The sequence below is a fragment of the Tursiops truncatus genome, chromosome Y, assembly GCF_011762595.2.
Source record: "Tursiops truncatus isolate mTurTru1 chromosome Y, mTurTru1.mat.Y, whole genome shotgun sequence".
In the NCBI taxonomy this organism is placed as follows: domain Eukaryota; kingdom Metazoa; phylum Chordata; class Mammalia; order Artiodactyla; family Delphinidae; genus Tursiops; species Tursiops truncatus.
Genome location: NC_133428.1, coordinates 2,474,978 through 2,489,530, shown reverse-complemented (window position 1 = coordinate 2,489,530; position 14,553 = coordinate 2,474,978). Strand labels below are relative to the sequence as shown.

The following is a 14,553-nucleotide window of genomic DNA, read 5'->3' as shown; positions in this document are numbered from 1 at the left end:
GTCTGCACTGCGTCAAAGAGGAAGCAGCAGGACACAACCTAAGAGCAGTGTCATGCTTCCATGAGCCTCTCTGCAACTGCTTGCTGAATTTGGAAGACAAATGCAAGTACAAAACGGGCGGTGGGCCTCCACAACCAGGAGCCGACCAACACTGTCCTTTCCTCCTACAATAGGCACATCTGAGGAAAACCCAAACACCTTAACTGTGTCTGCCTAGGAAACAGGGCAAGACAGGTTTCATTTCTGCAAGACAAATAGCTGCATCAATAAGTGTGGGTGACTAACAAGGGTAACTGGTGGAGAGCACTTCTAGGAGCGAGACTACTCCTCAGATACGCACGTGCTCATTTTCCTTTGATGTGCCTAGAACACTGTCACCGTGGGCAACAGGGATGTCCGAGCTCTGCCTCGGCGCCTCGGCGCCTCACCAAGGGGAACTCCCGCCCGTATAGACTGGAGCCACACAGCCGTGCCCTCCTCTCCCGCAGCTGCACTGCAACTGGCCTCACGCAAAGCCGGCGTGTGGTCTCCCCATAAACTTGGTTCGCACACACACTTGAAAACCTGGCAACGCCATGTTTCCATGAATAGGGTGCCCGGCAAAGGAAGGACTGCCTGGAGTAGAAAGAAAGGCAGCACCCTCCTCCCTGAACAGCCAAACAAAGGAGGACACGACGGGTCAGCACCTCATCTTCTCAGCTGTGAAGACGGCTGCAAGCAGGCGCTCCTACTCTGAGCTGCTCCAGAACCAGTCTGCTCAGGGAGGCACCTCACTCTACCTGCACCACACAAAGAAGATGGCCCTTCTAGGAGGAGGGTTTTATCACCTGAAGGGATGGGAGATCCTTTAAGAAGTTCTTAGGGAAGGAGAACGCATTTGTATGGAATCTGTCGTAGGATGGCAAACACGTGGACTCAAAGATGTTCTGATATAAGAAGCAGAACCACACTGCAGCCAGGACCCGTCCCACCAGCCCTGAGGCCTCATCTTTGACTCTGTGGCTTAGTGGCTGGGCCATCGCAGGCTCCACCCTGGTCATGCAACTGCTGAGTTGAATCCGTCCGCGTACTTGTATTGCGAGGAACGCACTGCCGCCATCGCTCAATGATATGCAATGATTCTTCTGGCTGTCGCATAATAAAAAATATATATATTTGGCCTTTGCCCCTGGTTTCCAGTACAGAGCTCCTAAAACCCTTGGCATTTCCTGGGCAATCAGAACATTTTTCATTATTCGTAATAATCTCCTTTCAAGCACATGTCAGCTTATGCTAATGAGTGACAGTCCTGGGCCCCAGATGCCTTCGGGATGGGGGCTGGTGGACAGAAAGACCAGGCAGGATTAGAGCGCTGCAGCTTGCACCCCAGCCCAACCTGCAGGCCCGGCGATGCAGTCAACAAAGGCCCATGGTTTAACCAGCAGTGCCAGGCAATGGAGCCTCCGCAGAAAGCCCTAAGGTTCTTGGAGCTTCTGAACACAAGGGGGTGCTGGGAGGGTGGCGTGCCCAGAGAGGGCATGGAAGCCAGCACCCTGGCACCCAGACCTTAGGCTAAGCAGCTCTTCCACCGGGCTGGTCCTGAGCTGTACTCCTACACTAGACCAGTGAACGCAAGTCGCGTCTACCGAAGTTCGGTGAGTCATTCTAGTGAATTATAACAACCGGGAAGGGGGCTGTGTGGGAACCCACGTCTGTGGCCGGATGGGAGAAGCACGAGGGGCCTGGGTACCTCGTCAGAGGCTGGCATCCGCAGCAGGGGCAGTCTCGGGGGCTGAGCCCCCAACCCGGGGATCGGCGCCGACTCCAGGTCCTTAGCGTCAGAAGTGCGCTGAATCGTGGGACGCCCAGCAGGCGTCTGAGAATCAGAGGAAGCCCGAGGGGTTACACAGCTCGACGGCCCTTACAGGTTCAGTATAGTCAGTTAGGCCCCGGGCCCAAAAAGCACATCACTCAACAACGTTCGCCACTGTCAGCTGCATCGGGAGGCAGGCTTTTGAGTAACCTTCCCTGCGCTCGCGGTTAGTGTGGCAAAGGCCGCGTTAGTGACAGGCAGTCGGTGAGAAGATCTCTCACGGAAAGGCTCTTCCCTGCACCCGTGCCCCACGAAGCACCGCACCCTCGGATGCAGGGACCAGGCGGGAGCACCGTCACCCTGAGGGACGCCCCGCCTGCTGTGGACACACGTGGGTCACCAGCAGCAACCGCTCTCGAGAAGCCCCAGGTGTTCTGGAATCTGCCTCTGCAGGTGGCTGAGGCTTCTTCCCCCTCCTCCGTCTCACCAGCCCCCATGAGCCGCGCGGAGACTCAGCAGAAGCGAACAAGCCCCGTCGCGCACTCTAAGCACTCTTCCTGGGCTCAGACACCACCTCCCCAGCTCCAGCACGGACGGCATAAGGAAGCAGCCCACAGAGGCAGGACAGAGCTCCGCCTGCGGCCCCCTGGCAGGGGAGAAACCGAGAAGCATTTGGGGGGAGGGGTGGTGAGCGTTGCTGACTTGCGTCTGAATTGCTGCACTGCAGGGAACGTGTGTGTCCAAGGCTGCTCGTTACAAATAAGGACACCGTCGCCATGCATCACTGAAGGCCCCCCTTCCCTGCAAAGTGCCCGTCAGGCAGTGCCCTGCGAAGCCTAGGCTTTCCTACATTCGGGCACCCCAGACGATTCTGGCCGGGGCTCACTGGCCAGGTGACTTGGGGTGGCTGCACTCCGCCACAAAACGAAGGGATCTCCGCACGCACCTTCCACCCGGCGACCCCACTGCCCTCTCCTTGAGTCCTCGGGAGTGCCGCGCAGCAGCTGTCCACGTGGACACAGAGACCCTGCGCCTGCGCACGGCATCACCTGCACGCCCGCTGCCGCTTACCTGCTCCACGGGAGCGGCGGGAGAAAACCTGCGGGCGCACACCAGGAAGATGTCTGGCTCCGGCTTCCCACTCCTCACTTCGGGGTCATCGCCGAGGACGACGTGATGGAACAAGCTGAAGAAGCCCTCGTGTCTGCTGGTCTTCATCTGGAAGGATGCGGTCCCTGAGCTGGTGGCCACGGCACAGGGCACGCCGTGCTTCCGCAGGTGGTGGATCAGCTTCTCCACACCTGGGGGCGGGGGGGGGGGGGGGCGTCAGTGATGATGGGGAGCAGAGGTACCGGCCGCAGGCCTCCAGGGACACTGCGCCAGCTCTGCCGCCCTGGCTCTGCTGCCTCTGCCCAGACATCGTGTGAGCTCACACTGTCCTGACAGGGGTCGTCAGCACTGGGGCATCCCCACGCAACACAAACGTCAGAGAGCGATTCAGGGCTCAGCGCTAGCACCTCCCAAAGTAACAGAGGTGACGGTACCGGGATGCTGCTGCTGTGTTCGTCAATCCTATCGGAGCCAACCCAGGGAAGGGCCTCTGCACTGAGTACACAGGGCTTCGTTTTGTTTTGTTTTAAAGCAATGAATACACAAGGACTATGCTTTTGGTGTTTTCTGAGGAAACTCTGTATTGTACAGAAAGCAATTCAGCATTCCTCACACTGCTGGACCCTGAACCAGCCCCCATCAGAGGCTGAAGGGAAAGGTCGCTGCTGAAGCAAAGCTGCAGGACCACCTACCAAGGGGTCAGACACTGAAAAGGCTCTGCTTAACGCAGCTGAACAACAATAACAACAACACACCACGTGAAAGACACGCTTCCGCGTTCCTATCAACGGTGGTGGTTAAGTCCAGGAAACACGTAGGTTAATGTATTATCCTTGGAGCCAATTAAGAGACCGCCAGTTATAAGAAATGTGACAAAAATGACAGTACTTTCCACCTTCAACACACCCGATTACAACAACAGTAATGTCTAAATCCACACAAAGGTTTATCTAAAATAGTATCTTAAATAATCAGATAATCACGGCTGTTTCAGTAAGTACATAAGGCGATGTCCCTAGTTTCTCAATTGCTACAGAAAAGATTGACACGTTTTTCGATACCTGAACCCATTCAGAAAGGCAACAGATACTGTGATCCTTCAGAGGAACAGTCCTATGAGGTGCTCAGAGGAAAATGTGGACCTCAACTCCACGCCAAGACAACTAAATCAGCAAAATCTAGCACTTGGATGGATGTAAAAGTCAGTGTCCGACATCCAATCAAAATTACCATGCTTGCAAAGGAGGAAATACAACCCATAACCAGGAGAAAAAGGCAATCAATAGAAATGAACACAAATATGGAAGAGATGATGGATATCAGCAGATACTGACCTCACATAACAGCTTGGTAAATATAATGACGCCCAAGTCAGGGACTGTCAGAATGGAAAAACAAACAAAAATAAAAGTGAGACCCAAATACACGCTGTCTGCAAGAAACTTACTTTAAAGATAAATACTCAGATAGGTTAAAACTAAAAGGATTGAAGGACTTTCCCGGCGGTCCAGTGGTTAAGATTTCACCTTACAGTGCAGGGGGTTCAGGTTGGATCCCCGGTTGGGGAGCTAAGATCCCACATGCCTCGTGGCCAAAAAACCAAAACATAAAACAGAAGCAATACTGTAACAAATTCAATAAAGACTTTAAAAATGGTCCACATTAAAAAAATCTTAACAAAAAAAGGATTGAAAACTACGTATTATGTCACTACCCATCAAGAGTCAGTGTAGCTGTACTAACAAAAGACAAGTGGGCTTTAGAACAACGAATGACAGTTATCAGGGATAACTAGGGATGTTTTGTAATGACAAATAGGTCAATTCATCAAGAAGATATGGCAATTCTAAACGTGTATGCACCAAATAACAGACCTTCAAAATAGGTAAAGCAAAAACTCAAAGCACAGGAAGGAGAAAGATGTTTCAAATTCCTCTCTCAGTAATTGACAAAACAAGTAGACAGAAGATAAGTATGGTACTGCTGACTTCAAAAATACTATCAAGCAACTTAACCAAATGGACATTTATGTAACACTTTACCCAACAACAGCAGAATACATATTATTTTCAAGTGCATATAAAACATTCAACAAGATAGAATACACTATGAGCCAAAGAACAAGTCTCAAAAATTTTTAAGTAACTGAAATCATACAAAGTAATTTCCCTGACCATAGGAGAATTAAAATAGGAATGGTATTTGAAAAATCAAAAACTGGAAGAAAGAAAAGATCTACAATCTAAGATTTTATCTTAAGAAAGTAAAGAGAAAAGAAAAAAATAATAAACTCAAGACAGAAAAGAGAACGTAGAAGACTGATTAAACCAAAACCTAGTCCTTTAAAAAGATCAATTTAATTGGTGGGCTCTTAGCTAGACTGATCAAGGGAAAAAAAAAAAATCCAAGTTTATCGCAGTGAAAGAGAGACAGCACTACAGGTCCTTAAAATCATTAAAAAGGATACACAAAATATGACAAGCAACTTCATGTCAATAAATTTGCTAACTTAGATAAAATGGACACGTTCTTTGAAAGCTAGAAACCTCACTCAAGAAGACGCTAATAACCTAACTAGCCCTAGGTCTATTAAAGAAATTGAATCTGTAGTCAAGAACCTTCCCAAATCTAGGACTGGATGGCCTCACTGCTGAATTTAGCAAGCATCTCAGAAAGAAAGAAGAAATAAAGAAACCACAAGAAATTGGAGGGAACGCTCGCTTCCCAACTCATTTTATGAGGCCAGCACTTTCCTGATACCAAAGCCGGCCAAAAGTCACACAAGAAAACTACAGACCTGTATGACTTCTGAACACATATGCTTAATTTCACACTGAAAGGAATTTCCAAACAGTGTGAAAGTATTCTACGTGAAGGGTTTCTATGGGGTGTGAATCTATCATGTGAAAACATGAAAAAAACACAGCATTCAAGATTGTCTGCAACAAGCACTGATTAACAGCATGGAGAATTACACTTACTGGTTAAATTTCAGTAAAAAAACCCTTTACTTAACGGATGAATTAAGATGGATGAAAGAATGCCTATAAACAAACAGACATCCAATAATCACCTCTGTCTGGATACGGTGATTAAAGTTGAGTATCAACGTGATTTGAATTTAAAACAAAATATTCAAATTGTATCACACAATAGTAAACCAACATATTAAAAAATAATGGAGCATATTTAAACAGATGCTTTCTCTAAAACCTACTGGAAAAAGAAAACTTTGCTGGAAAAGTTCTCTGGTGCTACTGATTTTAAAAATTTAAATATAGTTTATCTCATTTTAGCTTATCCTTCTAACATTTCTAGTTCTGTGAACATTTCATAATGTACCTAATGTAACAGCAGAGTACTATACATAAATAAGTACACACCAATAAGCCTATATTGGAGTGAGTACTCAACATTTTTTTTTTTTTCCCCCGGTACGCGGGCCTCTCAGTGTTGTGGCCTCTCCCGCTGCGGAGCACAGGCTCCGGACGCGCAGGCTCAGCGGCCATGGCTCGCAGGCTCAGCCGCTCCGCGGCATGTGGGATCTTCCCGGACTGGGGCACGAACCCGTGTCCCCTGCATCGGCAAGTGGACTCTCAACCACTGTGTGTGGCTCAGTTTTGTCCACTGTCACACAGCAATGATTAATGTTCCCGGTGGTGGAGTTGTGAAGGAATGCCTGTAAAGGGGCCTGCACGTAAAAGCACACACAGGAAGGTAAGGCCCCAACAGATGTCAGCCATGGTCACCACCATTACATCACACTTCAGGTTACAGTCAGTAATGAATCACTCGAACGTCCTGATACATTATTGCTTGACTCCTTCAGAAATTCTGTATCATTCATTCACTCATTTATTTTTTAAGTGAACAAAAAATTTTTGTTTTTAAATCAGGGAAATAATCTTTTAAAAAATTAGGCCTATTCTGTTTGGGTTTGAAACACACACACACACACACACACCTTAAACACTTTTGTATCCTTTAAATACTGTACACCAACTTTTTCTTATTCAGTCACTCTGAGAAGTAAAAGATTGAAAATGTGAAAGGAGTTCTGTCCTGTGGAGAAGCTGGTTCATTAGGTACATAAATGAAATCCACTCAACAGCTTGTAGCCTTGGTGTGCTTAAGTCGGTTTCAGGGCAGGGCAGGAAGACAGACAGCTCTTGCTACAAAGAAGCCACACTCACAGGATTGACCTACAGGGGAAGAAATAAGAAATGCGGAGCATCAGGGATCCTGATAGAAGAATGTTTCCGTTTGACTTCATCCTAGACACCTAAGATTGGTGAGAAAGGACACAGAGGCTGCCACGAAAATGGATTTGAAAACGGAAAAATGCAGAAAAGATAGCGGACATGAGTTCTTTCAGGCGGTGCCGTGGAATTCAAGCATTGAGTGGGTATATCCATGAAACCTCTAACTAGCTCAGGCATCATTTGTAACACTTCACCCTGAACCCAGCGAGGGTTCAACTCCCGGGGGGAGTGAACAGGACCCAGGGGCAGATGATACCACATAGCAACAGATACACCATGTGTTTCAGGAAACACAGAGCGGCTGCTGAGTCTAGACCTCTGCAGGGATGCATAGGAAGGTGAGGGTCATGTCACGATGTCAGCCCGGGGGCTCAGCTGATGCAAGCGCCCAGTCACGTGGCAGGGGAACAGACACCCACACCGTCCTGGCACGGGTGCACTGTGCAGGGCTCTGCTCAGCCTAGACCTCCACACGTGCATTCCTCAGACAAGGCTCAGCCCCTCCTCACCCCGACTCGCATGTGTAAGGGCGTAGGCAGACCACCTCTCCTAGACGCTGACTGTGCCCCTGCCTGAAAGGTGAGCAGCCCAACACCACAGTGTTACAGGTCACAGGGATGCCACCAAGGGCAGTGGGTCAAACGGTGGCCCCCCCAAAGATATGTCCGAGTCCTAAGCCCTGGTGCTTCTGAACGTGAACTTATTTGGGACAAGGGTCTCTGCAGATGTGATGAAGGACCTCAAGAATGAGATCATCACGGATTTACGGTGAGCCCTAAATCCAATGACTGGTGTCTTAACTCTGTTCCTGTTGTTATAATAAAACACCACAGGCTGGATGCTTTATAAACAACAGAAATTGATTTCTCACAGTTCTGTGGGCTGGAATTTAGATCAAGGTTCTAGCAGATTCAGTGTCTGCTGAGGGGGCCCTCTTCCTGGTTCACAGACGACTGTGTACGCCCTGTGTCCCCACATGGTGCAAAGGGTGAGGGAGCTCTCTGGGGTCTCTTTCATAAGGGCACTAACCCCATTCATTGTGCTCCACCCTCATGACCTAATCACCTCTCAAAGGGGCCACCTCCTGATACAATCACACTGGGGCGGGGTGGGTGGTGGTGGTTAGGGTTTCATATATTATGAACTTGGGGGTGAGGGGGGATGACAAACGTTCAGGTCATGGCAACTGGTGTCCTTATAAGAGGAGAGACACAGACACAGAGGAGAAGCCACGTGAAGATGGAGGCAGAGATGGGAGGGAGGCGCCAAAAGCCCAGGGATGCCTGGAGCCCCCGGAAGCTGGAAGAGGCGGGAAGGATCTTCCCCTGGAGTCTCCGGAAAGAGTGCAGCCTGCCCACACCCTGATCTCAGACTTGTGGCCTCCAGAACTGTGAGAGCATAAACCTCTGTTGTTCTAGGCCACCAAGTTTGCAGTCATTTGTTACGGCAGCCACAGAAACTGTGGCCCCAAGGACCCAAGGTAGCAGCACTGGTGGTGGAAACTAGAAGCTGGGGCCTTGATTCTGAGAAGACGACATAATTCATGACTATAAACATGAACGTGTGCTGGCAATGTTTCAGCAATTGTTAGCAATCAAGGGCAGAGCTCAAGAAAGAAAAAGGAAACACACACACACACACACACACACACACACACACACACACACACACACGAAGAGAAGCCTAGCAGCTGTTCTCGGCATCAGTGGGAAGAGGCTCCAGGAACCTCCAGCTGCCACCTCAGACCCAGAGACCAGGTCACTCCGCTGGGATCAACAGCCAGGAGGTGCGAGGGTGCTGGGAGCTACAGGAGCAGGTTCTCAGAGGGGGGATCTTGACACCTCTCCCTCCTTACGGAGACCTTTAGCAATGCCCAGATTTTAATGTCACTGTGGATTCCTAAGGAGTGCTTTGGAAAGGCATGATCGCAGGGCATGAGTTCACATTCCAGGGCAGATAGGGCCTGCTGACTCACCCTGAGGGTCGCCCTTTCCAGGGTGGATTCTAATTAGGATTCTTACCTAAGTATGGGAGGATGGTGGGGACAACCAGACATTCCACCCTCCTTCCCAGGGCAGGATTTGGAGAACAGGCCCATCAAAGGCAATGACAACTCAAGTGAAGGGTCGCCTTCCAAGACGAGCAAGGCCCAGGAGCCTGAAATTTCCATCCGCCCCATAACACACTAAGAGGGACCTGACACGATGCCTTCCCAGTCTACCACTGTATTTAGGGCAGTGATTCCCCAGCAGAGACAATTTTGACCCCCGCCCCCTGGGGCATCTGGCCAAGTCCAGAGACACTGTTTGGTTGTCACAACTGGGGGAGGGGGGGCTCCTGGCTCTGGTGGGTGGAGACCAGGGATGCCGGTCATCATAGGCAGTGCCGTATGCAATGTTCTCAGTCAGGGCAGTGTAGGAATGGCCTAGAAGTCCAGGGGTCAGATTCCTCACTCTTCAGTTTACTTCTACAAATCTGCATCCTCACCTATAAAATGTGAGTAAGAGCAATCCTGCCTACTTCACAGAACGAGTATAAAAACTGCAGATGATATAAAGATATAGGAAGCATGTTCAGTTTTCAATTCCTACACAAACAGGAGATGATGGAAAGAAAGGTGGGTGCCTTCTAAGCAATTCGCATCAAAAATGGATTGATTTCCTTCACCTGATGCGTCCAATAGAGACAAAAGCAGCAGAGTGCATTACTGTGGCTATCAAACTAATCTGAAAGTGATCAGCCCAATTTTGTGGGGACCAGGACAGTCAACTGAGATAATTTTCCACTGTCAACTATTTTTTCCTTGCTGCCATTCTGCAGAAATTTCAACACTGTGGCCAGAGTTTCTGTGCATGTTGTTTTTTCTGGGCATTATCTCAAATATAAAATTCTTTTTTTTTTAAATTAATTTATTTATTTTGGCTGTGTTGGGTCTTTGTTGCTGTGTGTGGGCTTCCTCTACTTGTGTCGAGCAGGGGGCTACTCTTTGCTGCAGTGCGTGGGCCTCTCATTGTAGTGGCTTCTCTTGTTGCGGACGGAGCATGGGCTCTAGGCGTTCGGGCTTCAGTAGTCGTGGCTCACGGGCTCAGTAGTTGTGGCTTGCAGGCTCTAGAGCGCAGGCTCAGCAGTTGTGGCGCATGGGCTTAGTTGCTTCGCGACATGTGGGATCTTCCTGGACCAGGGCTTAAACCCATGGCCCCTACATCGGCAGGCAGCTTCTTAACCACCGTGCCAACAGGGAAGTCCTCAAATATAAAATTCTCGGTGTTATCGCCTATGTCCTCGGGAATGGTCTGGTAAGGAAACAGAAAGTCTTTCCCTGTGTTCCTGTCTAGGCTGCTGCAGACATGCCGAAAGCACCAGCGCCTGGAAGGCTGCAGCAAGCCCCTAGTGAGGGTCCCCTCCTTTCCATGGGTATCTCTCAGAGGAGGACTCTGTGGTGAGGTGCTGGAGCCCCACTCAACATGCCATGACACTGGGACTAAGGTCCCACTGAGTGTGTGCTCAGGGGGGCACGGAAGCAAGGCCCTTCCCCTAGTGGCTGTGTGACTCGGTTTGGGGGAGAGGAGACAGGCACAGCTGTGACATTTACGGAAAAATTCTTTGTACAGCATGCAATTACCACCATTTTCTACCTCGCCTGTCCAGGAACTTTAACAAAATACAACTTCGTAATCCGTGAACGGCTTCTGGTATTTAAAAACAGAAACAAAATTTTTTTTTCTTTTTTTTTTCCTTTTTTTTTTTTTTTTTTGCGATAGGCGAGCCTCTCACTGTCTTGGCCTCTCCCGTTGCAGAGCACAGGCTCCGGACGCGCAGGCTCAGCGACCATGGCCCACGGGCCCAGCTGCTCCGTGGCATGTGGGATCTTCCCGGACCGGGGCACAAACCCGCGTCCCCTGCATCGGCAGGCGGCCTCTCAACCACTGCGCCACCAGGGAAGCCCGGAATTTTTTTTATTGTGGTAAAATATCATGAAGTTTACCATCTTGTGCATTTTTAAGTGCACAGCCAGTGGCATTCAGGAGCTTCACCTTGTTGTGCAGTGGTCACCACCAGCCATCTGGAGAACTCTTTCGCCTCCCCAGACAGAAACTCTGTCCCCAGTGAACACTGCTTCTCCCCCGCCCCGCCCCGGTAACCTTCACACCACCTTCTGTCTCTGTGACTCTGACCACTGCAGCTGACTCCTGTCAGTGAAATAACACAGTATTTGTCTCTTCTGTCTGGCTTCTTTCCCTGTGAGCACAATGTCCTTAAGGTTAACCCGTGTTGTAGCCTGTGTCAGAATTTCCTCCCTTCTTAAGGCTGAATAATATTCCACTGTAGGAATATAAGACATATTATTTATCCAGTCATCCATCAGTGAATACTTGGGTAGCTTCAAGTTTTTGGCTATTATGAGTAATTGCTTTCCATTCTTTAAAAAATACAATATTTTTTAATTCTTGAAAAGCAAGCCGCAGCTGAAATATTTTGTCCGTTGTGCACCGCATCCCCGAAATAATGCTGGGAGCAGATCTTCCAAGACTGAAAATAAATAGACTAATATACAGCTGACCACTGAACAAGAGGGGTTTGAACTGCGCGGGTCCACGTACAGTGGACGTGTTTCAACAGTAAACACTACAGCGCTACACGGGCCGTGGTGGGTTGACTCGGCAGGTGAGGAGGAAGTGCAGACACGGAGGGCTGACTATAAATTACAGGTGTTGTCCAAGGTTCAAGTGTACCCGTACTGTCTGTGCACACACTGCGTCCCCACTGCTGGGTGGGTCGTCTACGGGGAAGCTGTGGGATGCGGGGCAAGCCAGGCGGCCCCCTGGAACCTGGCCGTGTTCGCTGGGACGACAGGTCACTCCTCACCCCACACAGGTGCCACCCACCCCCTGAGTCGGCACCTGTGCAGTCAGCACCTGCTCCTCAGACACCCAGAGCCTGTCCAAGCGGCTGGAAGCCACTCTCCTCAGCTGCCGACGCCCGTGACTAAACCGTCATGGCCATCTATCTACCCATTTCTCTCCACTGAATTGAGAGGTCTTTCAGTAAGGACTTCTTTTATCCATGATCTCTTCCTCCCAAGTATTTAAAAATCCACAGGGGAACCGCCACACATTTAAAAACAAACTGCAGCTCGTTCATTTGAGAAAAACCTTTACGCCCACAGTTAAGTAATAGCTAGAATCGCAGGAAGACAAGACATATATCTTGTGGCTTAGTCTAGGATGTCTCTGTTATAATTTAGTAACAATTCAGGCACCTGGCAGTCTTTGAATGCCAGAACATTTAAACCAGGAAAAAGGAGTAACGTCCATGTACATCATCAAATAAGTCAGTACTCTACAGCACAAGGGGAATCAGAATTGTAAAGGTCTGTTACTGGCATTACTGACCAGCAAATGATTTTGAAGGAGTGTGGCATCGTGATTGTGGTTTGTTACCACGTCCATACTCAATATTCTCCTTTCACTGCTGTTGTGATTGATTTCATGATGAGAAAAGCTAGGCGTAACCTGAGACTCACACCTTCTCTCTGTATGTGCTGTCTGCTGGATTCTTTTTATGTTTGCAATTCTACAGCTTCGGTGCTTAAGTAATAATGAGTCTTGAAACTTCAGTTCCAGTCCTGGTTTGTCAGGTGAATGTTAATTTTTGCCAGTACCACGTCACACTGTCACCTCACATGGGACTGCGGTCCACTGAGACCTTCTGACTCCACCTTAGGTCAAGCCCTCATAGTCTGGTCCTCCTCCCAGCTAACTCTCCCCTGCTGTCGTCATCATGTGCCATAAACCCAGAGGAATTCCCCCCCACCTCGCATAGGTTTCCCTCTGGCACATCATCTCTTCAAAACTCCCACTGGTTCTAGAAGCAGCAGACAGCTTAGCTCAAGACTAAAGACCTAGTCGAGCCGAAGTCCTTGCCTATTTCTCAAGCACATCAGTAAAAGGTTCAGCTTCGAGCCGCCTCTATCTCACCTGCTCTCCGCAGTTTCCCCAAAGTTCAAGCCCCCATCCCCAGCACAAAGCTGCCACTGCCCTGAGAACATTCTGCTTTATTTTCCTCCACTCCCCTTCCACCACTCTTTTCTGAATTTCTCTTTCTGACGTAAAACTATATGTTACTGTAGATTTCCACTTAAATGGATATGCATGTATCCTAAGCTGATTATACACACCTTTCTTTAATGTGCCCATGAGCAGCCACCCAGCCCCAGATGCCCTTAAGGACTGAGTAAAGGAAGAGGAAAATTACAGGATGACCCTAAGGAAATGAGTGCCTTCTTGCCAGGACGGTGGACCGTGTGTTCAGAGAGTGGGGCGGCAGGAGCCGACAATGTCTGCTAATAGCCATGGGGGACTAAGGGCATAAGACACACAAAGAATAAAGTAGAAGAGAGAAGCAAAAGGAGGGGGGTGCGGGGGTGGAGACACATAATTACCCAGGCCAAAGCAGGCTGGCAAAGAAGAAACGGGCTTGGGTAGAAGTGGGACTGGGGCCCACACCACGGAGAGCGGTGTCCACTTTGCGGCCGGGCTGTGGTCATCAGGGGCGCTCCGGGAGAAGAGCACAGGTACCTGCTGTGCCCCGGCAAGGCCCACCCTCCTGCCCAGGGAGTCCCCACGTGTGCCGCTCTCCAGCTTATGTCGGGGGGCCGCACTCCACGGTGGACACGGCCGAGTTCCTGGTTTCCCGAGGTGACCTGGGCTGCAGAGCACAGGGAGGCTCCGCTGATGGGGGAGCGGGGACCGGCCGTCCCCAAGCCGCAGAGGCCTGGGCACCACAGCCTCGGCTGCCCAGGGGGCCGGGGATCAGCGTGCACTTCCGCTCTTCTGCTGGGTGACCTCCAGAGCAGGAGGGGAGAGAAAAACCCGAGGGAGCGCGGTGTGGCGGGGGGGGGGGGCTGGCACCTCCGAGGGGCCCGTGTGACGGGCAGCGCATGGGCCATCGCTCCTGGGCTCGGCCTTGTCCCCCTCCTGTCCACTGGCCCAGATGCCACGCCCTGGGCTCTTCCTTGAGAAATCCCCCCATCCCAGCCCATGAAAACGAGCAGGAAAAGTAGAGAGCCAGGCCAACAGGAGAACCTTCCGGGGGGTTTCACACCAGAAGAGGCACCGACTTTATGGCCTTCTACACCAGTTACTCTCGCTGAATTATGCCAAAATACATCATTTCATCCATCTCAAAGAATCCATGACTGAAGAAATGTGCTTCAAAACACAACGGAGGTACCAGCATCCTTCATGGGGACCCGGTTAAAAAGGTTTCCTTACGTCCCATGGCAAAAGTTTTTCTTACGTTAGGCCACATACACTTCAATACTTCTTATCAAAAAGTTGTGCCACTGGGGCTTCCCTGGTGGCGCAGTGGTTGAGAGTCCGCCTGCCG

At 50.0% G+C, this 14,553-nt stretch overlaps 1 protein-coding gene across 2 annotated transcripts in view; it reads right to left on the bottom strand.

Annotated features, from left to right (window-relative positions):
* Window positions 1-14,553, bottom strand: part of LOC117307483 (pseudouridine-5'-phosphatase-like) — a 452,112-nt gene that overhangs the window by 397,596 nt on the left and 39,963 nt on the right. For both annotated transcript variants that reach the window (XR_012329446.1, XM_033850254.2), the window contains exon 3: window positions 2,864-3,093. Coding sequence is in view for 1 of the 2 variants with exons in the window: in XM_033850254.2 (XP_033706145.1) it covers window positions 2,864-3,093 (230 nt within the window). In the remaining variant the exon portion in view is untranslated. The remainder of the gene's footprint in view (window positions 1-2,863; window positions 3,094-14,553) is intronic.